Source organism: Cuculus canorus, chromosome 1 (genome assembly GCF_017976375.1).
Source record: "Cuculus canorus isolate bCucCan1 chromosome 1, bCucCan1.pri, whole genome shotgun sequence".
In the NCBI taxonomy this organism is placed as follows: domain Eukaryota; kingdom Metazoa; phylum Chordata; class Aves; order Cuculiformes; family Cuculidae; genus Cuculus; species Cuculus canorus.
The window spans coordinates 130872091-130896724 of NC_071401.1; the positions used below are offsets into that span (position 1 = coordinate 130872091).

The 24634-nt window shown below is 37.6% G+C and overlaps 1 protein-coding gene across 1 annotated transcript in view; it reads left to right on the forward strand.

Moving 5' to 3' along the window:
• The window catches only part of ANO2 (anoctamin 2), a 184715-nt gene that overhangs the window by 62204 nt on the left and 97877 nt on the right, over positions 1–24634 (forward strand). The window contains exons 11-13 of the mRNA XM_054056456.1: positions 10440–10574; positions 13140–13300; positions 17133–17215. Of these exons, the coding sequence (XP_053912431.1) occupies positions 10440–10574; positions 13140–13300; positions 17133–17215 (379 nt within the window). The remainder of the gene's footprint in view (positions 1–10439; positions 10575–13139; positions 13301–17132; positions 17216–24634) is intronic.

The window sequence follows — 24634 nt, forward strand, 5'->3', positions numbered from 1 at the left end:
CTTTGAGTCCATCATCTTTTTATAGTTCCAAGGAACTACATGGGGAACATTCAACATACAGTTAATCATCATTAAAGCTTCAGGTACAGTGCAAAGAGCTGTTCCAGCATCCACTCAGCCTTGATGTTGTCCTCTGTGCCAGTGCAGCACAGAGCTTCCTGGAGGGAGTCAGAAGCAAGTGGGACTCTGGACCAGGGTCCTAGGTTTTGGAAACAAACACTTTCTCCATCATTATAATTCTTTCCCCTTTTCCAGAGTCTGTGGGATCTCATTGCCCCTCATGACCCCTGATTATTTATGATTGGATTTTTGTATCATGTCATATGCCTATTAAATAGACGGCATATTAGATGTTCAATGCTAGGACAGCACTTTTCATCTGCAGTTGTAGAGAATTTCCCTTCTAGTCCTGGAACTTCTCATCATATGACTTACACAAATGCTCCAGCCTGTGTTTATTGCAAAGCAGAGGGCTTTTGCTCATGGTGCATAAATCACTGAAGAATTTGCATTGAATTGTTCTGTAAGATGCAGGCCTGTGACTGGTGTGAGATGATTTACTTACAGCTATGCATTTTGTAGGCTTTGCCAGTCCTGTAGGAATTGGTGCTCTCTCTGTCTGTTTGGGCAAGATCTTGGTCTTATTTATTGGTGCTTATAAGACAGATGGAATTTTAAACTAGTAGGTGTATATTGCAGTGGTGAGGAAAACCAGATCCCTGCTTTCTGATAAACATAATTCCTAGGCTTCAGGTCACTGTCTGAGCACTAAGATCTTCATTACCATCCAGATTTCTCACTCCTTCAGTGGAATTTTCAAAAGCTAGATCCGGTAAATGATGTGTCTGCATCAGGACTCATACAAAGCCAAGACTCTGGAGAATGAACATGTTGGTATGCAGCTTCCTGGTGCCTTCCTCTTGGATTGTGTAGACAACTAGAGGTCAGGTTTTTTTCTCTGTGTAGAAAAAGAAGAGATATCAGGCTAAGTTCTATAGTGCCTATATGATGCCTAACCTTCACAGACAGAAATGTATATTTTTTAATGGACTTGAGTGACAGGTCCCAATTCAACAGGTAACTTTGGAGTGTTATATTTTGGATATCAGCGTATTTTGATAGGAAACAGAAGCTTCATCTTTTAAACTGGAGAAGCCACAGCTAGAGGTGGGAGGCCACATTTGGAAACAAAAGAGAAGGTCTTGCACGCTTTTTATATACATGCATACAGCCATCTGTAGGCATCTAGAGATGCGTGTGGCTGGGAAATGCAGGGAGGAGGAAAATGGTTGCTGCACTCAAGTTTTTACATTTCTGCTTATCTTTCTTGCAAAACTGCCCTTGACATCTTTATATCTGTAGAAAGCTTTGGCTATAACTATAACTGCTGGAGTAAGAGGAGGTCTTTTTCTGACTCCTTGAGCACTGATGGAGGATTAAGATGAATGTTTGCTCTATGGTTTAAACGTATAAGCCTATATTAAGATATTTTGTGTAAGGATACTATCTTTCTGTACATAAGTTATGTCAGGGCAAACCATGGTTTTGTCTGATTCAGTAACTTTCCTCTAACAGTGGACAAAACCAAGATGTCAAGGGAAGAGGTTAAGAACTGGGCACTACCGGACAATTATCCCCAGAGAACACCCACATAAAGAAGGTATCCTTCTTTACCCACATAAAGAATGGGAAATGCCTGAATTCTACAGTCAGTACATAAAGCAGAAAAAATAACATTTAAATGAAGTATTGAGCAGGTGGTTACTACTGTTGTGTATTACCGCCTTGGTGGAACACTTGCATTTAAAGTGCTCAAAGATCACAGAATCACAGAATGGTTAAGATTGGCGGGGATATCTAGAGATCATCTGGCCCAAACTCCTGTTCAAACAAAGACATATACAGCCAGTGTCCTGGGACTGTGACTAGATCATTTTTGAATATTTCTAAGGAGAGAGACTCCGCAGCTCCCCTGGGCAACCTATTCCAGTGCTCAGTCACCCTCACAGTAAAAGCATTTCCTGCTGTCCAGAGGGAACCTTCTGTGATTTAGTCTGTGCCCATGGCTACTTCTTCTGTCACTGTTCACAACTGAAAAAGAGAGCCTGACTTAGTCCTCTTTGTACCCTCCCTTAAGGTATTTACATATGCTAATACGATCCCCCTTGAGCCTTCTCTTCTCCAGGCAAAACAATCTCAGCTCTTCCAGCTTTTCCTCACATGAGTCCCTTAACCACTGTTGTGGCCCTTCAGAGGACTCTTTTCAGTATGTCCATGCCCCTCTTGTACTGAGGCGCTGAGCACTGGACACTATGCTCACACTGTGGCCTCACCAATACCGAATCATGCAAACTCTCTCATGAAAACAGAAGATTAGGAAAGTGATAAAAATACCAGTGACCTCACATCTGTTCCAGGTAAAAAATTGGCCAAACCTTTCATTTGCAAGTAAAGAAAAGCCAGAAAACAAACTATAATTGATATTAAAAATATAAGGAAAAAAGGTTAGGTAACCTCCCTGTCAGTATATATAAAAAGAGACTGATTTGTTGTATAATAGTAAAGAGGTTCCTCCTTATTTGTAAGAGCTTTTAGAGTTTTATGAGAGAAAATGTTATATGTATAACTGAATTATATATTTGTTTCTTATATAGAGCACCTCTTGGTGTGCTGAGGTCTTTATGAAGTGAAACTGTACTCCCTTCCTCATAGGTAACCTCTATTGACTCACATTAGTATTAACTCAGATAGCCAGGCTACTTGCTCTGGATTTTTAATCTACCAGGTTTGGAGGGTTAATGACATTTTTTAATACTAAAGTATGCTGGAGAATAAAGTAAAGAAAGATGAAGAGGGATACTGAGTGTAGGTACGTTGTCTTATACAGGATTTCTCAGAAGTCACAGGACAAACGCGTTACTACTCTCGCTGAAATTGTCTCTCTTTGGTAAGGTGTGCTTAGGCAACAGCAATGTCAGACATGCAGAATTTTTGTAGGCAAAGAACACAAGAGGCAAATCCAGACATTAGGAGAATGATGCAAGCAGGCGCTTAATACTTTCAAATGCTAAAAAACTGCTACTACTACACCTAGAGGGCTATGTATGACTAAATATTATTTTTATGTTCCTGCAAATCACATTCGATTTGTGTCTAGCTCTCTGATAAAAGGTCTCTAACTGTAGGTATCTGGACACATGCATAAATAAAAAAATGCTTTTTAGGAGCACTGAAGCTTTGTATTCTCTCATAATAGAGAGAAGAATGCAGTTGCAGTGCTTCTGACTAACTGGCTTCATGTTGCTTTCTTATGCAGTTTGTAGGTAGTCTGCTGTAATTTCTGTCTCAGTCGCATTACATGTCCAATTATTCTTCTTCTATTTTTTTTTGTATTACACTCAGTAAACAAAGGCCTTATTCAGTTTATAATCTATCACCATAAACTATGCTCTTTTAGTTGTTTTCTGACAATTCCTTAGAATGGAAGCAATAAGACTTGAGAATCTGTGAAGCTCAGTGAGTGGCTTGTCTTTGTTTTATTTCTCTACTAGATAAAGTTTGCCATTTAAACTACAGGTAATACAATAATTCTGTGGTTTTTATTTTAGATATTTTCCCCAGGTTTTGAATACATTAAAATCTGAGAACTTGAATATTCCCTTTCTCCATACACATTACCTTCCCTCTAAGCATTACCCTGATAGCGTGTTGAATAGTACTTAAGAGCCAAGACACTAGGAAATTCATAGTTCTATATATAAGTGAATTTCAAAATTTCTGTTCTAGGAAGAACTGCAATATTTTGACAGCTTTTCGGTCCTACATTGGATCATAAGTAATATCGCAGTGCCTTGGAAGAAAATGTATCTGTTGTTGGTATAATCTGTATTTTAGGCAGGTTTGGCTCTGGATTTCAGGTACCATTGGAGAAGACAAAAACCAGTTGTTGATTAATGACTTCAAACAAAAACCTCAACTAAAAGGCCTTGATTAAATGACTCTTGTGACATCTTAGTTTGTTCTACTTCCAGAGAAAAAGGGTCAGATTCATAGTTTCTCTGTTGTTCTTTGGTGAATATTCTCAGTCAGAAGCACCACAGGTGCCTCAGTGCATTACTAGCTAGAGAAAATATGCAGGATATGAAGTCTTTTATAGAAATCAAAAGCCAGGCTATGTCTCTGATTTTGTTTCCAGGTCTTACTGATCTGGTACCAAGTATTCCAAAAGGAATGAGGGACATTTGCAGGTGTGGACACAAACATGGATGTTAGAGCTAGCTTTCAGCATTTAGGGTTCTTGCCCTGGCTTATCAACTTTTTTCACAAACAGTCTTGATCTACTGGATAGTCTTGATATTTATCTCCAGTTTAGGGAAAGCCACATGCTCTTACCTTGGCAGAGGCTTCCTTCTTTGTTTTCCGTATGCAGAATCAGTTGGCCTTACAAATGGAATTTTTCTTTCCTGCCTCAGACTCAACCACATTCTGATTTAGCTGAGGTTCTGTAGTTTCTTTATCCCTTTAAAATTTTAATAAAAAAAGATTTTCAATCTCTTCGCAAGTTGTTCCAAGGGGGGTTGTCTTCTGCCAGGAGCCTTTCTTGGCTTCCATATTGCTCCATTTGTTACACTTTCTGCATATCTGCATTTAACACTGATATGTTTCTTCTTGGGACTGTCTGTATGGAGTATGTGTGTATATGCTGTCAGAGACAATAGTGGCAGAAATCTCTAGGATCTCTGGATGCGCAGCAGCCTCAGTGCTGCTGAGCACTAATTCCACCCAGGTGTTCCAGATGGTTCTAATATGCTTGAATCCTGCCCTGAGAAAATTTTCAAGTGAAGAAAAAATGGCATCACCAGGAAAGTTTGGATGTAGGCAACATTACCTGCAGTGAATTGATAGCGTATACAGGAATGTTATGTCCTGTTCCTGATTCTGTTACAGTGACTGGGGTTTTCTTTCAGCAATCTTTATGAAATAAGCCTGCAGTTCTGAGATAGAAACTTCAATTTGGTGGGAATGATTATCTCAGAAACATGGAAAATCTTTGTGTGTTCTGAACTTCATATGAGCTAAAAATTCTATGTTTGTAAGGATATGCATTGGATTAATGGTAGATTTTCTTCTGGTGACAGCCATTCCCCCCCCTCCCCCGAAGGAATTGATTATGTTCCTGACTCTTTGCCACAGGTTCCCATTTTCTCATCAGAAAGGGTCAGAAAGGGCTGAAAAGCTGGGGAGGGAAAGAAAGTTTCTAAACTGTCTCTGGTAGCAGAAATGTTCTCTCATGAAACTGTACTTGGAGAAGATTGATTGTCCTTTCTCCTGACAGCAGAAACACCAGAATTCCACAATCTATGTGAATACATTTATTTTGAAGGTATTGAGTAGCTTGCTTGACCATTTGCACTGGCGAAAGGCTACCCAATAAGTAGCTGTAAACCAGTTTAGTTTTGCATAGAAACTATCACATAGAAACTCTTCCACCACCATAGGGGTGGTGGAACCCATTGTGGTAAACATGAAATGACAGCTGGCCTAGAATGTGGTATGGAAATTAAAAAACTGAAGAGTTTTGAACAGATTTCCCAGTTAGGAGACTCAATGTCCACCGTGTCTTTTCCTCGCTTTTTAAACTTTGTTCCTGAATGACTCCAGAGTTCTTTCCAGTATATGTCATGCACCACATGCTTTATTCACATTCCAGGTAGCCCACACTTGTTTTCACAGAGTTAGAAACTAAAAGGATGAGTTTTTATCATCTCTTTCTCTCCCCTTCCCCAAATCTTAATCTATTTATACACTTCACAACTTGGCACAGAACCACTGTGACCAACACACAAGGGTAGAGTTTAATTATCAGTTGTTCTTTTTGATGTTGGTTTGGCAACCAGGCAGACAGAAGTGCATTGCAGATGTCTGGTTCAAGGGTTATACAGGCGAAGCAGAGGGAACTGAGTAAAGATTTTCACTGTCCTTCTCAATATTTCTTGTTCTAACTCTGTCATCAGAGGGAAGACACTTTCTACGGGCAGTAGTTGTTATAGTTTTTAAATGCTGTTTCTGATCATTTGCTTGAAGTACAGCTTTTGTTCAGCTTCTGAAGGAGTTACGGATGATTTGGCCAAATCTTTCCTTAAAGACGTGATTCTTACTCGAGAGAGCTTAGTACTTGGTAGGTGTTTTTTACAAACATTCAAAAAGTTTTCGAAACTGAAAGGCACAAAATTTCACCTAATACTGTAACAACGCACAGAACTTATCACGTGGCTCTTGTTTCTGATACAATACACATTTATAATCAAAGCCACTTGACCTATTTTTTTGATGAGAACTACTGTCCTTACTGTGTATATGTGTATTTAAAGGGACATTTCTCTTCATTAGAATGCAGTGAATGTGGAAATAAAGCTCATGCAATGCCAAGGGCACACTTTTTTTCTGTGGCACTCTGCAACAGGCCATCCGTATGCATACGTTGGAAAAGATTAGTCCTTAGCTTTGTCTCGTTGTACGTGAGCTGGATGTGCACTAGCTACTGAAGCAGGGCAAAAGTCTTGTCTCTAATCTCCTCTTTTTCCAAGCCAGCATAAATAACAAGTGGTTCCTTGAGTATAAAGTAATTCTGGTTTTGCTCCAATGTAAAGGACAAAAGATACCAAGTTCTTGTTGTATATATACAAAAACTTGTAAAAACTTCCTTTCCTTGATGTATATTTTACTCTGCCTTTGAAAAATACTTTTTTTCCCCTCTTCATTCTCTCCAACCATTTTTGGTTTTTTTCTTTATGGTGTGAAAAACACGGGGGCTAGTATGCCTTCATTTGAGAACGCTTATCATCCTTCTTCCAAAGTAAAATACCATCACAATTTGCTAATGTGAAACTACTGACTTGAGTAGGGATGGAAAGCTTTCAAACCTTGTAAAACTAGGCTTGCGTGCTTTTCTGAGGACATTTTAGGTGTTAGAAAGAAACCCACCTCATGTTTTTCATAAATTCTGAGCCAAAAGTCACTGCATCCAGCAGTGGCTGCAGCAGATACTGTCATAGGTGCTCACAGATGTCTGCAGAAGCTTCACTTCTATTCAGACAAATCATGGAATATTTCAAAAAAGTAAGGAACATGTCTGCATCGTGTATTTTCCTAGCTTGATAAACTCAAATTCAAATTTATTGTCATGATTCCAAGCACTGTCTTCTCTTCTGCTTAGATTATTTCACTTTCTGGCACATTGGTGGACAAAGCTTAAGCACAGCAGTCCTAATTATTTTTCTTTTTCAAAACAGTTCAGCCACAGAACATAGTACAACTATTTTCTTGGCAACTGCTTTTTTTCCATACTGCCAAGATACTGTTGAGCTCTTCTCACTTTTTCTTGGCATGAATGCAAATAGCAGCCCCTTGCTTTATATGTTACAGATCACATTTATCACTGGGAGGCTTAAAAATTCTAGAGGAAGCCTCATGAGTCATAAGCATCAGCTTCCTTAACCCTGGTCAGGTGCTCTCTATTCTAATGCTTCTGGGATTTGAATGTTTCTGTGATAATTTTTGTCACTTTGTCAAAACAATTGGCAGTTTAGAACAGCTCAGACCATAGACTATTTTTTATGTCTGCTGTGACCTATTTGGAGTAGTCCACTAGTTATGCATGTTGCCTAACTCTGCAAATAAAGAAGGAGTAGACAGATAATCAGAATAACATGTTTGGTGATGTTTGCCTTTCTGTCAAATACAAGGTCTGTCACAACCAACATGCAACGTAAATATTTGTGTTTATCATTTCATAAACTGTAATATATCATATTATATTTCCTTACATTCTGTGCAAATGTGATAATCTGTGATCCTAAGGTTGTTAAAAGATATGGTGTGGTTTGAATGTAGAGTTACTAGGCTGATACATGTTGTTTAGAGACTGGTAAATGGAAACAGTAATCCCATTCTAACTTGTGCAAATTATCTTCCTGAAATAAAAGAGAATTATACAGCTAATTAAATTATTGCTGTTTGAGTCACTCTGTCATCATTCCACTTGTGTTGTTTAATATTTTACTCAGTTTATTTCTTATGATATCCTTGCAAATGTCAGGTGTCGGGGCTGTACCTCTTTCCCAGAAAATTTCTGAAATTTCCCTCGCTTTTGTGCTGGTTGTCCAAGTTTTGGCATGCCCCTAAATTGAAGATAATTTTGTTTGCATATCACCTAAAAACACTTTTGTTCTGTTTTATCTCTTGTGATTACACACATCCTTCTAAAGAATAAATGAAGTTGATTAGACGTAAGAAAATATAGGCACTCATGTGAGGCAACGCTGAAATTGGCATAGCCCCACTGACTGTTTTCCTCTGTGAATGTGAAGTTATTTGCAGTTGTGATGGTGTGAGAACAACAGCAGGAACTGTAGTAATAACAAATCCCAGCACTACTGCTCTGCTTACTGCTTGCATCTGAGCTGGAAGCAACTATGGAGTCTTGTCTTGGCGTTAAGTGGCTCTCTGCCTTGGTTACACTCCTGCCCATCTCTTCTGTGGCAGGAGAAACCAGGCCTTGAGACCTAGCTTCCAGAGTAGGAGATTTCAGTTTTGCTTATGCTGCTGAAAGGACTTGAACACAATTCTGCAGACATGGAGGTTAGTCATTAAATTTTATCAAAAAAAAATTATGTCCACTAAAAGAAATCCTAGTACTCCAAAAATCTCATTTAACAATTTTCATTGGGAATAATTTAAACCTAGGATGCTAACTTCAGCTAAAATTTTCTTAGTGTGAGTGAGTTCAGAATCAATCTCAAAGTGGGATTGTGCTCAGCTTTTATGAAGGGCAAATCTTGTCTTATTAGACATGTAACCTTGAAATTGTTTTTGTTCTCTTTTGCCACCACAGTATGAATGCATGTTTTACTGATTCAAATGCAATGTCATGCCCTGGGTGCTCTCTGTACAGCTTCTTTCTGTTCAGTGTCCATCTTATCATGTGGCTTGTGAAATGTTTCTAACAGTGTTGCTTTTCATCTAAATTTAGTCTCATTTTAGTGATGGTAAGGTCTTGACGTCTTTGAAGATCTTGATGTTTTGCAATATTTGTAAATATTCCTAATGGTTCTTTGGAATGATCAGTGAGGTTCATCTACATTTAATTGACTTCTTGCAGTGTGAGTCATGAAGGTGTTGAGCTGACTACTAGAACACATTTATCAACAACTGCATGAGCTTTTCCTCAGAGCAGAAACTGGTTTTTTCAAACCAGCTGTTCAGAGACTGTTAATTTGTCAAAAATATTTATTCCTCCTGAAAAGCCAGTACTAAGTGTGCAGTAAACCTCCTTTCTTTAACAGCAATTGAAGATTACTAGTCTTTTAAGATATCAGAGGATGTTGTCAGTAATGTTATCATTTCCATGACTCTTACCAACTGAATCCAGGAGGACTATTTTGAGGACCCTCTGTTCTTCTCTTGTGAGTCCTCATCTGAACTATTGCGTACAGTTCTGGAATCCTCAACATAAGAAGGATATGGAGCTGCTGGAATGAGTGCAGAGGAGGGCTACAAAGATGATCAGAGGGCTGGAGCACCTCGCATACGAGGACACACTGAGATAATTGTGCTTGTTCAGCCTGGAGAACAGAAGGCTCCGAGGAGACTGTAGAGCAACCTTCCAGTACCTGAAGGGTCCCTACAAGAAAGCTGTGGAGGGACTGTTTACAAAGGCTTGTAGTGATAGGACTGGGGGCAATGGCTATAAACTGTAGAGGGCCAGATTTAGACTAGACATAAGGAGGAATTTCTTCACAATGAGAGTGGTGAGACACTGGCCCATGTTGCCCAAGGAAGTTCTGGATGCCTCTTCCCTGGGGATGTTCAAGACCAGGTCGGACGGGGCCTTGGGCAGCCTGGTCTGGTGGGGAGTGTCCCTGCCCATGGCAGGGGGTTTGGAACTGGATGATTTTTAAAGTCCTTTTCAACCCAAACCATTCTATGGCTCTATGACTCTATGAATCTATAATTCTATGATTCTATAACTCTGTGACTAATGATGCAAAGAATGATGGCATTTCTAGATAACCTTCTGAGAGGCTGAATGCTTTCCAACGTTTTCTGCTAAATATTTGGTTGAAATTTTGCAACTCTCAGTGAAAGTGATGGATATTTCACTGACTTCCTTAAGAGATGCAAGAGCCAGGGTCCTCCCTGAGCAGATATTAGGTATGTATTATAATGATACAGGATTATCTAACTTCTTGTGATGGAAAACACTAAACTGCCCAAATCACCTCCTTCATTTGGTGATACCAACTTCAAGCTACTCAAGATTTTATTTATGTCTCTGACAATTAGTGTTTAAACTTCCAGTAATTTCTAAGAACCTGTAAAACACATTTAAAAATTACACTCTTGACACATGTTTCTCCCTTTCCCCTCTTCTTTTTCAGAAAGTATTTTGGAGAAAAGATAGCACTTTATTTTGCATGGCTGGGTTTATATACAGAATTCCTCATTCCGTCCTCAGTAGTTGGGATTATTGTATTTCTTTATGGATGCATAACCATTGAGAGTGACATTCCCAGGTAAGTTTCTCTGATCACTAATATGTTACTTGAAAATTGTAAGACTGTCCTTTTTATTTGTAATCTTCAGTGAGAATAATTACTTTTAAGATATCTGAAGAGCCGTGATGCGTCATTAACAAACCTCTGAGCATTAGAAATAGCACTTGTATTGAGAAGATAAGACATTTGAATGACACACATTTGTTTGGCTGTTCAGTATTGCAGTTCCTGAAACAGAAATGTTCAGTGAGTCTACTGCAGTATTGTAAATTCTTTTTTATGACATTCATTTGCTTTTTATGAATGCACGTCTCCATGCTCACCCAGAAAGACATCATGCAGAACTCACTTAAGTTAATGCAAATTCACTGTCCAGTATTCTTGGATTACTTTGCTCTTCATAGTAAATCCATGCACAAGTAACATGAACAATAGCTGGCAGATTTAGCATTTTTCGTATCAACAGTTTTCTTGACATTTACAAAAAATTTTTAGTTCTATGCTTTGTGTCCCAAGGGTGTCATGCTAAACAAAACTGCCAAATTGTCAGAGTGATATTAATGTTTGCTTCTCAGTTAAAAGGGAACACTTCCTCTGTGTTATCTGTATCTAACTTCTGGTAGAGACAGGATACTGGATTAGTAGTACTGCTGATGACACTCACTGTGACAGTTCCTGTATTCTGTCAGATGAATTGTGAACATTTGAAGTGGATCACTGCAGCAGGATATTTTTACTGATTGGTAAATGATGGATTACAAGACACTTGAATCAGGGTTTGTTATCTTAGCTTGATCTGAATGAATCTTGATGGCTTGTGCTTGTCTGTGGGAAAGCTTGTGCTAACATTTAACTTAAGTGAGATTTATGGCTTAACTGTATCTGCAGCACCCTCTGCTGCCTTTAGAAACAGAAGAGAGAATTACTTTAATGGTATGATAGCTGGAAACAACTCTATGCCTTCAAAATGATATAAAATTAAACATATTGATACTATAGTTTGAATAGCTCTTCTTTTACATTAGAATTCATAGAAAAAATACTCTGTCATGATAGTCAATACAGGAACAATCACAATCACAATTTGCCAGCTATCGATACCTCAAGGTTGCACATCTCTCCTTAGCTCACAATCCTGGCACAGACACTTGAGCTTTGCACTACTTAGTTTATCTAAGTTAAGACTCTGGAGGCATAAAGGTCGTTCATGTACAATCTTTATGAAAAACAGCTGAATATTACTCAGCAATATTAATCAGAGTTTGGATCGTTAAAGAGGCATTGATAAAGATTTTAAAAACATTATTTTAGATACTGGCTAAATACATTGCAAAAAAAGGTAAAGAATTAATGTAACTTTAAAGTAAAATTTTTAATATCTGTAAGAAAATATCTTGTTTATTGTTTTCCACAGGACAGCTGAACAAATGCTGTAAACTGAGGGAAAGCAAATACAACCTAACCTCTAAATACATGATGCAGAAGTTGAGGGTAGTTTTTATAAAAGGAAGGGGCTTTTTTTCTCTTTTTTCTTTTTTCTTTTTGAAAATTAGGTTAACATTCTGTACTATAACAACAAAGAGCTATGGAGACCAGGAATACCACATTCATATTCAGCAGGCAAACTTAAGAACCCTGAAATGTAAAGGTATTAGATTTCCTGAAACCACTGTGCACACAAATCTGAACACTCTTAAAACACATCAGCACAGGTGTCTAAAATAACTGCTCACATTTGAAAAACTTAGGCAAAAGTGGCTAAGTGGCATATGGTGGTATGGATCAAAACTGGTCTTAAAACCGTATTTTAGGAGAACATTCATTGCTTTTATAAATACTCCATGAAGTAAAATGCAGGGTAGAGGTGAATCTCGAAGTAAATGTTGTGCAATATAACATCCTCACTAAGAACAAGACCCTTGGCTAATGTAAGTCTTCTAAATTCAGTGCATGTATGTCAGTTTAGAATAAAGCCTAGTACATCTTGCAAATGGTGTTGCAGATTTATTCAGCATGTGACACAGACCAACCGACATGCCTGGGTGCTGATTCTGGCTTTTGTGCAAGCTTATATGGCCAGTCCTGTTACACAAAGTAGCATATTTGACATAGATTTTTGTGCCACCATGTTAAAAATGTGTGTTTTATCAAAGGCACAAACTTCCTTTAAGGCCTTTTCAGTATTCTTTTTCACGAATTTAAATCCGATCTGTATCAAATCATGTAACTGAGTGTAGAAATGGAAAATTCCACTTTGACTGTGTTTTAATTATTTTCTTTTAGTGTGGTTAACCTTAACATTCAGTGATGCAATCTTCACTAATTCACTAATACAATGTAGTGATTAAATTGGTTGTTGTGTTGCATTATTTTTCTGTTGGTAAGTTGTCTGTAAGTATTTCAACATTCCAGAACATGGCACTGGGCCTTGAAGAGACACAGAGCTTCTGTTCGCTGCAAGTGGAAGGCACATATATTACAAATAGTTTGTAATAACTATGATGTGCTGCTTGATATCGCTACTGTAACTACCCCTTTTCTGAGTTGTAATACTCTAAGAATTTGGGCACTTGTCATTCATAGTAAAGAAATGTGCGACCAACGCAATGCCTTCACCATGTGCCCCCTGTGTGACAAGTTCTGTGATTACTGGAACCTCAGCTCTGCTTGTGCTACTGCTCGAGCTAGCCACTTGTTTGACAACCCTGCCACAGTCTTCTTCTCCATCTTTATGGCTCTCTGGGGTGAGTATTGCTTTGCATGTTAACAGTGTCATTTGGTCTTTGGACTCCTGATAGAACCAAAAGACACATTGCACACTAGTAGAACATACAGTAGCCTTGCCTATTAGATTGCACATGATACCCACGTCTTTATGAAGCCAGCAAGCTTCAGAGGGACAGTAAGAAGCTGTCTGTACTGAGGCTTTCTACTATCAGCAGCCATGCTCGGAATAACTGGAGAGGAGCTGGGTATTTCAGGGAAGAAAAATATGTCCTTTCTTTCTCTACTGCCTTGTTAAACAGCACTTTGAAGATTTGTCATTTGTCTCATTTTCCATCAACATGGCAAGTCCCTTACCTTCTGCATTTGGGGAAAGAATGTATTTGGGGGCTGGTATGGTGCAGGCAGCTGAAAGGGTTTAATTTAAGCTTACAGTGCACTTTCACATGTGACAACTTAGTCACATAATTTTATCAAAATTTTATGGGATTCCAAGAACAATGGGACTATTATTGTTTTAATTTTAATATGTTCTAAAGTATTCCATTTAAAGAAGCTTATTTTTCTTTAAAGGCAAATATATGCTGTCTCACTGAGAATATCAAAGCACTTCATAAACACTAATGAATGCATCGTAGTATTATTGATATTGTTTCTGGCCTCACCTCTGCCCTGAAAAGTGTGAGTGCTGTGCTTGCACGTATTATTGCCTCTGTTATGCCCTCCTTCACTCCAGATCTTGTTTATTGTGAAAGTTAAAGGTGTTATTGCTACCGTAAAATTATTTTTTATTCCCCTGTTCACAAAATGAAATTTTCATTCCTAATCTAAAGTTGAGCAAACACATTATTATACTATAGCCATCCCTCAGCAACCAGTGTTTTATACCTTGTAACCCTATTAAAACTTTGCAGCTCATTTTAGAAATGACTGATTGGTAGATTGGTTAGGTATGGGTAGTGTAGAGGGGTTTTTTTTGCAGACAGAGGAGATCATGAAAATAAGAAGTTTTTGTTTACCAGTTCCTGGAAACCCTTCAGCAGAAGTAGGAGAGTATGTAAGCACTGTGACTGAGAGAAGCAGCAAGACATGGTGAATGTAAGACTCTCACAGTGACTTATTTTTCTACTTCAGTTTGCTGCCAGTTACAGAGTAGACTGACAAATAAGGTATCACATTTTACCTGCAGTCATGAAGCATGCAATACACTACCTTGTTTAAGTTTGAGTAGCTATTTCAACGGCATCTGTATGAATGGCAATTCACTTGCTCTTTCGTAGTATTTTCCTGACAAAGAATCTATCTCGTGTACTTGCATAAATGCAAATGATCATTTCCATGCAGCCTCAACCAAAACAGTTTTATTTTAATGTCAGCAATGCAAGGTGCAAAGCAAAATATATCCTTACACTAAGACTTATATACGCTTACACTAAGATAATTTGGTAGAGTCCATAAAGTAGCAGAAAGGAACAAAAAGTTCTGTATGCATTGCTTTTAGAAAAAAAAAACATGTAAGAATAACATAATTCTTTCTGAGCTGTAGACCCACTCTGAAAAGATGTTTCCCATGGATTGGAAAAGACTTTTTTAGGACCATGATAACTAAGCTTGTCAGTGCAACAAAATGCAGCCCTGGTATATAAAAAACAGCGAAGTGAAATAAAGTAACCCTTACTAACCCTGCCCAGTTTGCCTATTAAGTATTAGATTACACCACATTTTGCTGCCTTACTGCTAGGAGACCGTACTGATTTTATCTAGACCTTATTCTGTTGAATGACAGATCTCATTCACACACCTAATCAGCTTACCTCAGAGTATCTTGAGCAGACGATGCCTGAATGCTTTTGGTAGGGTGTAGTATAGAGGTGTGGAAACTGTCATGTCTAATAACCTACAATTGTATACTTAAAAGAGTGAAGTATGGTAAATTGAGCTGGATTCATTTCATGATAGTGCTGGACAAATAAGGCCTTTCATCCTGCTTGCCTTCTCCAATTCTGTAAAAGGCAAGTGACTTAGTATGGTCAATATCTTGAAAGGGATCATGCTTTTACTACATGATCTTGATGCCTAGTAATCTATCTTTGCGATCCCAGCAACACTGTTTGCAAATGACCATATTCACAAAATACTGAGCAATGCCTGGCTAATTGTGCTTAATGTCCCTGTGTTGTGGGATGCTGAATTTCAGCTGTCAGATGTGTTTATTAGAAGGACAGTTGAATATGCTGAGGCTGGTTTTCTGTTAGTGTAAGTCAGTGCCAACCTGCACATTTCAGAACAGCTACTGCATCTATCCAAATAAGTTCTTCCAGAACTAAATGTGGAACTGATTTTTCGAATAACAAGAAAAAATGGAATGAGTAACCCCACCTTATGATATAACCAAATGTTCTTGCACTTAATATATCTTAGAACCCTTGAGTTGTCAAAACATGCTAAACATACCTCTTATATGTCCTCACTCCTGCAAGGAAGGAGCAGAGATAACAACTTATTTGCTTAATTGCCTGGATTTACTTTCAGTGTAGTGTGAGTCTGGTGTTTAAATGATACTTATTTCTTACATTATGAGAACATACCTGTGCAGAAAATATTTGCAACTAACTGGTGAAATAGCTTCTGTCTTGAAAGAGTCAGATTATTTTAATAGTAGTCTAACTTTTTCCAGTGTTATCTTACATCTCAGACCAAGCATAGATGCAGTCAAAGAAAGCTGGGTCTATTTCTCCATTGTTGTGTGCCTTGTGAACATCTACAAGATGTTCAAAGTCATGTAAATACTGCTGTGATCTAACAATGTTTTTACAGTTTCCTTTTCACCAACTGAAACAGTGAAATGAAGTGTAATGAAATGTAAAACAATGCCCAGAGTGGTATTGGTATAGCTTTTATTAGTATTGTGGGTGAATTTAGTTGACGTATACTGGTTCAGCACTGATATAGTTATCTGAAAATATGTGTCCACAAGTCAAAAGTAGGAAGTGCTGTTTCCAATAAATCTCTAAGTCCATAAATCAAGAGCAGCTAGGCAAAGGGCTATTTAGAGGAATTGGCAATTAGAGAGGAAAGTCAAGAGACTGTAAATATGAGACAACAGTACAACATCTGTTCCTTCATATTAATTAAAAAGGAAAAGCAGGAGACTGAACTACTAACTAGACCTTTAGGGCAGAATCACCATGTCTGTGCAGGACAGAAACAGTCAACTCTATTACTATAATATAGTTCAAAAGAACATTATTTTCTATCTATTACTGAGGGTTTTAGTCTACACATAGGTATCAACAACTGACTTCAGTTGCAGGCTACACCTACATTCACGGCTTGTTTATGACTAATTAGAAACACTGAACCCAAAATCTGTTTGGCCAGTTACAGATAAATATTTAGCCTTAGATTTTGTTTAACTATATGCTGCATGCCCATGAATTGTAGAATGACTCATGACAAATTAAGAGAGATGATATTCTTTGGGTATCTATCAGGAGATATGGGTTCAGTTCCAGTCTCTGACAAGAACTTATCAGTGCTTTTGGGAAATCCATATTGTATTTTTCTGTATTTTCTTTGTTAAGAGATAGAAATTATTGTTTCCACTGTTTGCTTGTGTTTTTTTCTTTTAAAGTTGGGTCTGCAGCTGTTTCTTAGTGTCTATTTATTAAGGGCCCAGAATAATGGGATTGAAATATAAGTTGTGGCTTATAAGTAACACAAACATTCACCACAAGGTATTGGACTTGGAGGATTTGAACTAGATTGTCTTTAAGGTCCCTTCCAACCCAAATCATTCTATGATTCTCTGATTTATATAAATTTTTGTGTTTTTTTTTTTTTTTTTTAAAGCTACTATGTTCCTTGAACAATGGAAGCGTTTGCAGATGAGACTGAATTACTTCTGGGATCTAACTGGACTAGAGGAAGAAGAAGTAAGTTTCCTCTCCCTGTGTTAATTTACTATATAAATTATTTTATATCTGAAGATAATGAAGACATCATTAAAGAAATCATCACCTGTATCTTACTGGTCAGCACTCCAGCTCAATAATTAATGTTGAAAAGTATTATAAGGTAACAGCAGATCATTCTTTGCTGAGAATGTCTGCATGCCATTATACAGAGGTTAATAGCAGAATGATACAGAATAATTACTTAGACATACAGACACTACTTCATTATATATAAAAAAAATTCTCTGACGATAAATAATATTCAAACCCAGGTCTGTGCTTCATCAATGATGCCATAGGTACAACATCCTGAGCTCACACAAAAAGCTTTTGAAAGGGAAAAAAAGGGGCTGGTTTCTTCAGAACAATTTTTAAGTGCCTTGCAATCAGCCCATGAGGCTTCTAGCTGTAATTGTGTTGACCTAAAGTGAGACATTTGTTTCTTAGGACTTGTTTGTTAGCATTGACAACATCCCTAAATTAGTTTTTTTAGTTCTGTACATAGGCATTTTTTCATATGTCACGATCTATGGCCTGTTTAAGTTACTGACTCTTACCAGAGGATTAATTGCTAATTCTGATTAAAGACAGCGCAGTTAGTAGCTCTAAATATCATATGGAGACTAGGCAGACTTCGAAGCTTCTATTACATGACCCCTGGCAATAGGTGCTGGTGTGGCTCTGGAACAGGGTCAAATTCAGTAATTCAGAATTACAGCAGTTAGATTCTCTTTCATTGTTAATGGTGACCTAGGTACCTAGGCACAATTCAGTGTACCTTGCTCTCCTCATTGCCTTAAAAAAATATAGTAAGATTCCTGGATAGTGAGGATTCCCTTGGTTTGATGGGAGGACTTGGATTCATTTCTTAATGTTCCACCACGGTTCTGTAATCAACAGACCAAGCCTCCAGTCCTGCTACCTGAGCTTATCTCAAATGGGATGTAGAATGACAATAACCTAGAAAAAATAAGGTGACATAATGAACTTCATGATATAGCATGATGATATCATTCCACTTTGTCCATTCCTCAGATAAACATCATTGTATAAAATGAAAAAAATAACCCTGAGAACAGACAGCAGACTCCAGTATTACTCTTCTACCATCTCCAACCCAAAATACAGCCTTTACAACTTTATTTAGCATAAGGAAGACCTCCCAAGTGTTCCTTCACTAGTGACTTCACTACCGCCTCTCTATACTGCCTCTGGTTTCTCATCATTTTCATTATTTTCTATCCGGTTATGAAGTGGACGAAGTTTGCAGTACAACCCAGTACTCACAGTTTTAACTTGTGATGCAAGCCAAGTGCATCAGCACATTAGAAATTACTGCTTGTCCTATGTGGAATATCATACTGCTATATGGGAGAACAGCAATTTCATACTAATTACAGTACAAACTGAGAGGCTGGAGAGCAAACTATTGACTCAGCAGCATACTTGATGAACCCACAAGATTTTACTGAATTTCAAGTTCAGCATTTGCAGTAGAGAATCTTAAGGTTTATCTCAATATTTGCAAAATAGTGTGGAAGAATCTATAGATTTGTGAGGTCTTGTGATCAAGAACTGTGAAGTGGTAAAAGTTTGTGGACAGGAACTGTGGGATCAGCAAGAATCATTTGTTTATGACAAATGAAGGAGTGCCAGACACATCTCAGAAGAATTAGGAATGTAGAATCATAAAAATAAGACTGGAATGGACCTTGAGGGACCATCCCTTGTGCGTGGTAGGATCAACTCTACTTAAATCATTATGAAAAGATGTTTGCCTGATTTGTTCTTAAATAAATCCAGCAGCAGAGATTTCACTTCCTCCCTTGGCAATCTTTTCTAATATATCCATACTGCTAATAAGATTTTCCTAGTGTTCTATTTAAATCTCCTTTCTACATGTTCATTTTATTTCCTTGTTCTATCTTTCAAAGATAAAAAGAAGAGATTATCTCTCTATCCTCTCTTCAGGAAAATTCAACATAATATCTTTTCTCTAACTTTTTTTTTTTTTTTGTAAGATGAGCCATCTTCTACTCCTTCAGTCTTTGTTCTTAAATAATTTGCTAGGTGTCTGTTTATTCTTGTTCCCTTCTGGATATTTTCTGGTTGATCCATCTCTTTCCTGAAGAATAATGTTCAAAATGGACATGATATTTGACCGAACATTTTAAGCAAAAAGCCATGCACTGTATTGTCCCCTGTTAGCACTTTGTACTTCAGCAAAAATGCAAAAGTTACATGACATTTTTTTCACCTTTTATCCTTCACATCCATAAAGATGAGGATAAATTTGTCTACAACTGATACTGGCACTGTATTTCAGTGGTGGTTAGGCCTTTATAAGTGTTGAAAATAACGTTAGAAAGTGGAAAATTTTGTCTGCCCAGGTTAGGCCTAGAGGAACTAGCAGTGGAATGCACAGGGTCACATAACATAGCAAGAAGGAAAGGGATGAGGATGATGTTGAGAAGGTTTAACAGTTTTAAGACTAGATGTCCTTACATGTTATTACATGGAAGATATGGAACCAAAACAGTTGAAGGGCTGAGAAGTGCATTATGAGAATTATATTGAAATAAAGGCCTTCAGTGTAATTTTTGTGGACTTTTGACTATAAAACTTCCAATAAAATTATTTTCTGTAAACACACTGGGCCAAATCTTCTATTTCAAAAGAGTAACAGGAGATTAAGTTAATCCATTTAATTGTAAAGAGTTTGTCAATGGCTGTCAGAGAAAGCAGACTCTCTAAGGCTTGCATGAATATTTGCAGACGGAGCTGTACAGACTCAAGGATTTCAATTTGCACAATTGAAATCTATAAAAATACTAAGTAACAATGGTTTCTAGAGTGTAAAATAGATAGTTGTGCTGAAAAGCAATAAACAGGCTGATAACTAAATGTGAGAGAGAAAGAAAAGAAAATAGAGACCAGAACCACGAAAAGAGACAAAAATCTTGGAAATACTATGAATAAACACTCAAATGTGATGCACAGATGTATATTTGTGTAACCTAACTGAACAGGCTGTGCATTTGGGCTTTGTTCAGTTTATGTAATAAAGGATATAGCCATCAGTAAAGCAGGGTAGAGGTGGGAGAATCCGTATTCTTTTCTGCTTTGTGTAGGTGCTGGTGAAGAAATACTCAGGGACTCAAACTGATGATGTTGGGAGTAGAAATTATTGGCGCACTGTGAATCTTCAGAACTTGTATTTGTAGGGTCAAGGATATTCTTGCTTTAGTTTTTCTAGGTGGAAGAGATTTTATCTCATTTTACCAACAGTCTTGTGTAAAATGAAATAGAAATGCAATTACAGAGGACAAAATCTTAGAATTTGCAGCAGAATTCAGAACAATAAATGGACAGGAAACCCACACTAACTGAAATGCTAATGAGAAGAGGTTTTGTTGTTGTTCAAATAGTCATGCTGTTATACTGTTTCTAGACAAAAGGGAGAAACTTAGGTATCTCTCTTGCTTAGAAACAGGTCTGGTAAGTTATGATTTTAAGTTAAATTCCTGTGCACTGTTAAGTGTATCCAAGCTTTTTTTTTTTTTTTTTTTGCAAACTCTGATTACCAGAGTTTTACTATCTGATTAATGGCTTCTTTAAAAAAAAAAGGTACTGAACCCTTAAGGGAATACATTAAGGTACCCTGTGGACTATCTCTGAGTTAAGATAAAGTAATAAAGAAGGTAGATTTGGTAAAAGAGAATTAAATAGCAAGCAGACTTGGTGACATGAGCTGTGTTTACAGATAGAATAGACTATTTTAGTTGGAATTGCATGATAAGGGATATAGCCATATATAGCATCTACAGTGATCATTTAGTCCAACTTAGACTTGGACCAAGATAAAGCTTGTTATTAAGGGCATTGTCCAATCGCTCTTAAGCTTTAATAGGCTTAAGGCATTGATCACCTCTTCAGGAAATCTGTTCCAGTGTTTGAGCACTCTCTCAGTAAGGAAATACTTTCTAATGTCCAGTCTAAACCTCCCCTGGTGCAGCTTTGAACTATTCCAACATATCCTCTCATTGGATTCCAACACCTTCCTCTCCACTTCCCCTCCTAAGGGAGCTGTAGAGGGCAATGAAGTCACCTCTCAGCCTCCTTTTCTCCAAACTGGACAAGCCCAACGTCCTTAGCCACCTCTCAACAGGACATGCCTTCCAGCCCTTTCACTAGCTTTGTGGCCCTCCTCTGGATGCATTCAAGGACCCTCGTGTCCTTCTTAAATTGTGGAGCTCAGAACTGCTCACAGTATTAAAGGTGAGGCCTCACCTATGTTGAATACAGCGGATTCCATTCTCTTCTAATTCAATTATTGTTTAACTTGATCTTCTCTACTATATTTTCAAATTTGTTGTTGTTGTTGTTTGCTTAATTTGATGTTTTCAGCTTGTCTTCCACCTTGCAAATTATGGGAACAGACTCATTTTCTGAAGTTCTAATGGTGTCTAATAAAACAGGCAGTATAATACATTTTTTTCTTTGCTTAAAAAATCAAGGACTGAAAAGCACACTAATAAAATTACTGTGCATTCACAGCTTAGTCCTCTTGGGAAAAAGCAGTGATGGTAAAAGAAGAGTGTGTAGCTACAATATTTTGTGTTGTCTCGAATCTCTCCTTTCATCCTCACTGTTTCTCAGGTTTCTTGTGCTGGTGAGATCTCCATATCGGGTTATTTTCCCCAGACGCATTGTCTCACATTTTTCCCATGCCTATTCTGTTTTTCCTGTTTGGCCCGTGTTTCCAATTACTTTTTTGGGATTTTTTACTATTTTTTCTTGGGTTTCATCACTCCTTCCACTGAACCTTGTGTCATCTTTAGTAAATTCCTGTTAATGCTAGTTATTTAATGATCCTAGGATAGCCCTGATCTGCTGAAGAAGTCCTTTTAACATTAGATTTAAGTGCTATATTTAGGAGGATGAGAGTTTTATTAGGATAGTTGGGGAAGGAATGTTGAAAAACTGATGTTATCCCTTAGAATTTAATGGAAACTATTCAGTACCAGCTGTTCCTCCATTAAAAAATTACAATGGAAGGCACACTTTAAACATTTTTTAAATTACAAACTAGAAGAAACAAAGCAGATGATAATTCCTCTGTTTGCCAATAAATTGTTAAAGATATATAGTTACATTTCTTTATTCCAAGACTGTTGATACAGAGATATGCCACAATATGCTAGGGTTCTATTTGATTTTCCTTTTATTTCTCTGTCTTTTACCAGACTCATCTACAAGCTTTCATTTCCTTCTTTTTATTCCTTTTTCCGTTATAGCAACCTTCTGTGTAATTTCCAGGACTAGTCTAAAAGCTTGAAAGATGTTTGATCCTTTATAGGTAGTTTTGATTCATCAGGATGTTGTAATAGGCCACTCAAAGATTGGGGCACCTGAGGTGACATTCGTTCTTTTGTCTTGCAGTACCCCAAGTTTAGAGGGGGAGCTCACATTTTCATACTCCCTGGTGTAAGTGTAGAGGTGGGCAGTTGCTTGGAGTGTGAAGCTTTGGAGAAGGAGCTGAAACGGGCTTTTCCAGCCTGTGCAGCACAACACTTTATGGAAGTGGTTGTTTGCAAGGGCGTGGTCATGGCTTGGGTGGTGGAAAATAGGAGCTACTGGTAGATAAAAGGAAGAAAAGGAAGGAAAGTCTTGCTTTCCAATAATTCTCTGTCTTGACCTACTACATCATCCCTTATCTTTAGCAAGCACTGCTCCTCTAGGAACAGGGATCATCTCTAGGCTTTCGTCCTCTGCTACTTCCCAGTGACTCAGGAGATCCGTGTGGGTAAGCAGGGTTTGTCAGCGATGTGCTTCTTGCAGAACAGGTGGGATATGGAGTGAGGATAGGGGGTCTTGTACTACAAGGGCTTGTGTGTTCTGAGGGAGAAAAGTATGAGGAGGTGAAGAAAGACCTCCTTCTCTCACAGAGTTTCACCAGCCCTGTGAGAAAACAAAATCAGTTTTTGTGTCCACTGAATATGTCTTGGGCCAGTTCCGTATTAGATAAATTAGGCGCACTGACAGCCTTCAAGATGAATGTGCTATTGGCATTAACAAGGAGATCAGAATACAGTCCTGGTTCAGGCAGTTGCTCCAGGAAACTCAGCAGCACATCACTATGTGTTCTTTTGTGTGCAGAAAGAGCTTTCTTTTTAAAGGAAACTATTTTTTCTTTTAAATTTAAAACACGTTTTACATTTACTCATGTAGATAGAAGGAAAATTAGGCCTTCTCTCAATCTGTATGAAGTGCTAAACCCAGTGGAATTTATTTCTAAAAGTACTTTTGATCTTGAGAAATAATACTTTGTGATGTTGTTAACGACAGCCAAAATTTCCAGTTGTTTAAAATGAACATAGAGTTGCAGAACTCATTATATTTCAGCAATCAGAATTGTTTCCTATTCTTTAGTTTTGCTTTAGTCTGTTTGATTATTATTTTATTATTATTTTATTAGTCTTAATATTGTTTAATTTTCTTTATTTTCACATGCATAGGGACAAAGTTGTTGCAAATTCGTGCCTATAAAAACTCTCTCATGTTATGTGATTATGTGGTGAGAGACAATGGTTTTATTGATACAAATTTCAAATGGCTCTTCTTTATTCTATACTTTCCAAGAGCATCGAATTGTGTGTTTTTCCCAGATTCATCCACACCTCTCTGAGCCAGAGCTATGGAAATAATTCTAACCTTTGGAAAACATAAGCATTTTTTTATTCTGGATCTTGACTTGCAGGTTTGCCTAGAGCAGGTTTTTAATAACTCCAGAGAAGAAGATTCCATAGCCTCTCTAAGTAACCTGTTCCAGTGCTCTGTCACCCTAATGATCTTCATGTCCCTCTGCAGGACTCCCTCTAGCAGTTCTTTCTTGGGCTGGGGAACTCAGCTATTGGCTCATTATGAGCCCATTTCTATGGATCTATTTACCACAATTTATAAAATTAAGAAACCAGGTTTCGTTTTTTTCTTTTTTTTTTTTTTTTTTTTTTAAATGTATTGGCCATGTTATGCTCTGAAATACTTTGCTTAGAAAATATTTGTTTCGAAGATCTAGTCTCACAGATGAAGGTGCATAAAATGCCTCAGTAGTTCACTCCTACCTCTAGGTAGGGACCCCATCTTTACTTCCATGCTACTAATTCTAATGTCTCACCCAACACCCGGACATACTGACTAAAGCTGTGAACTTTTTGAATTTCCAGAAATAAGTGATCAATATTTATAGTGGAGGGGACCAATTATTAGATAAGTTTTCACATGGTATAATGAGGACTTTTGGCAAGGGAAGAGAAGAATGTGTGGGTTAGGAAGACTATTTTAGCAAAGACAAGATATTAAATCAGCTCATCTGTAGCATGCAACTTCATCTTTAGA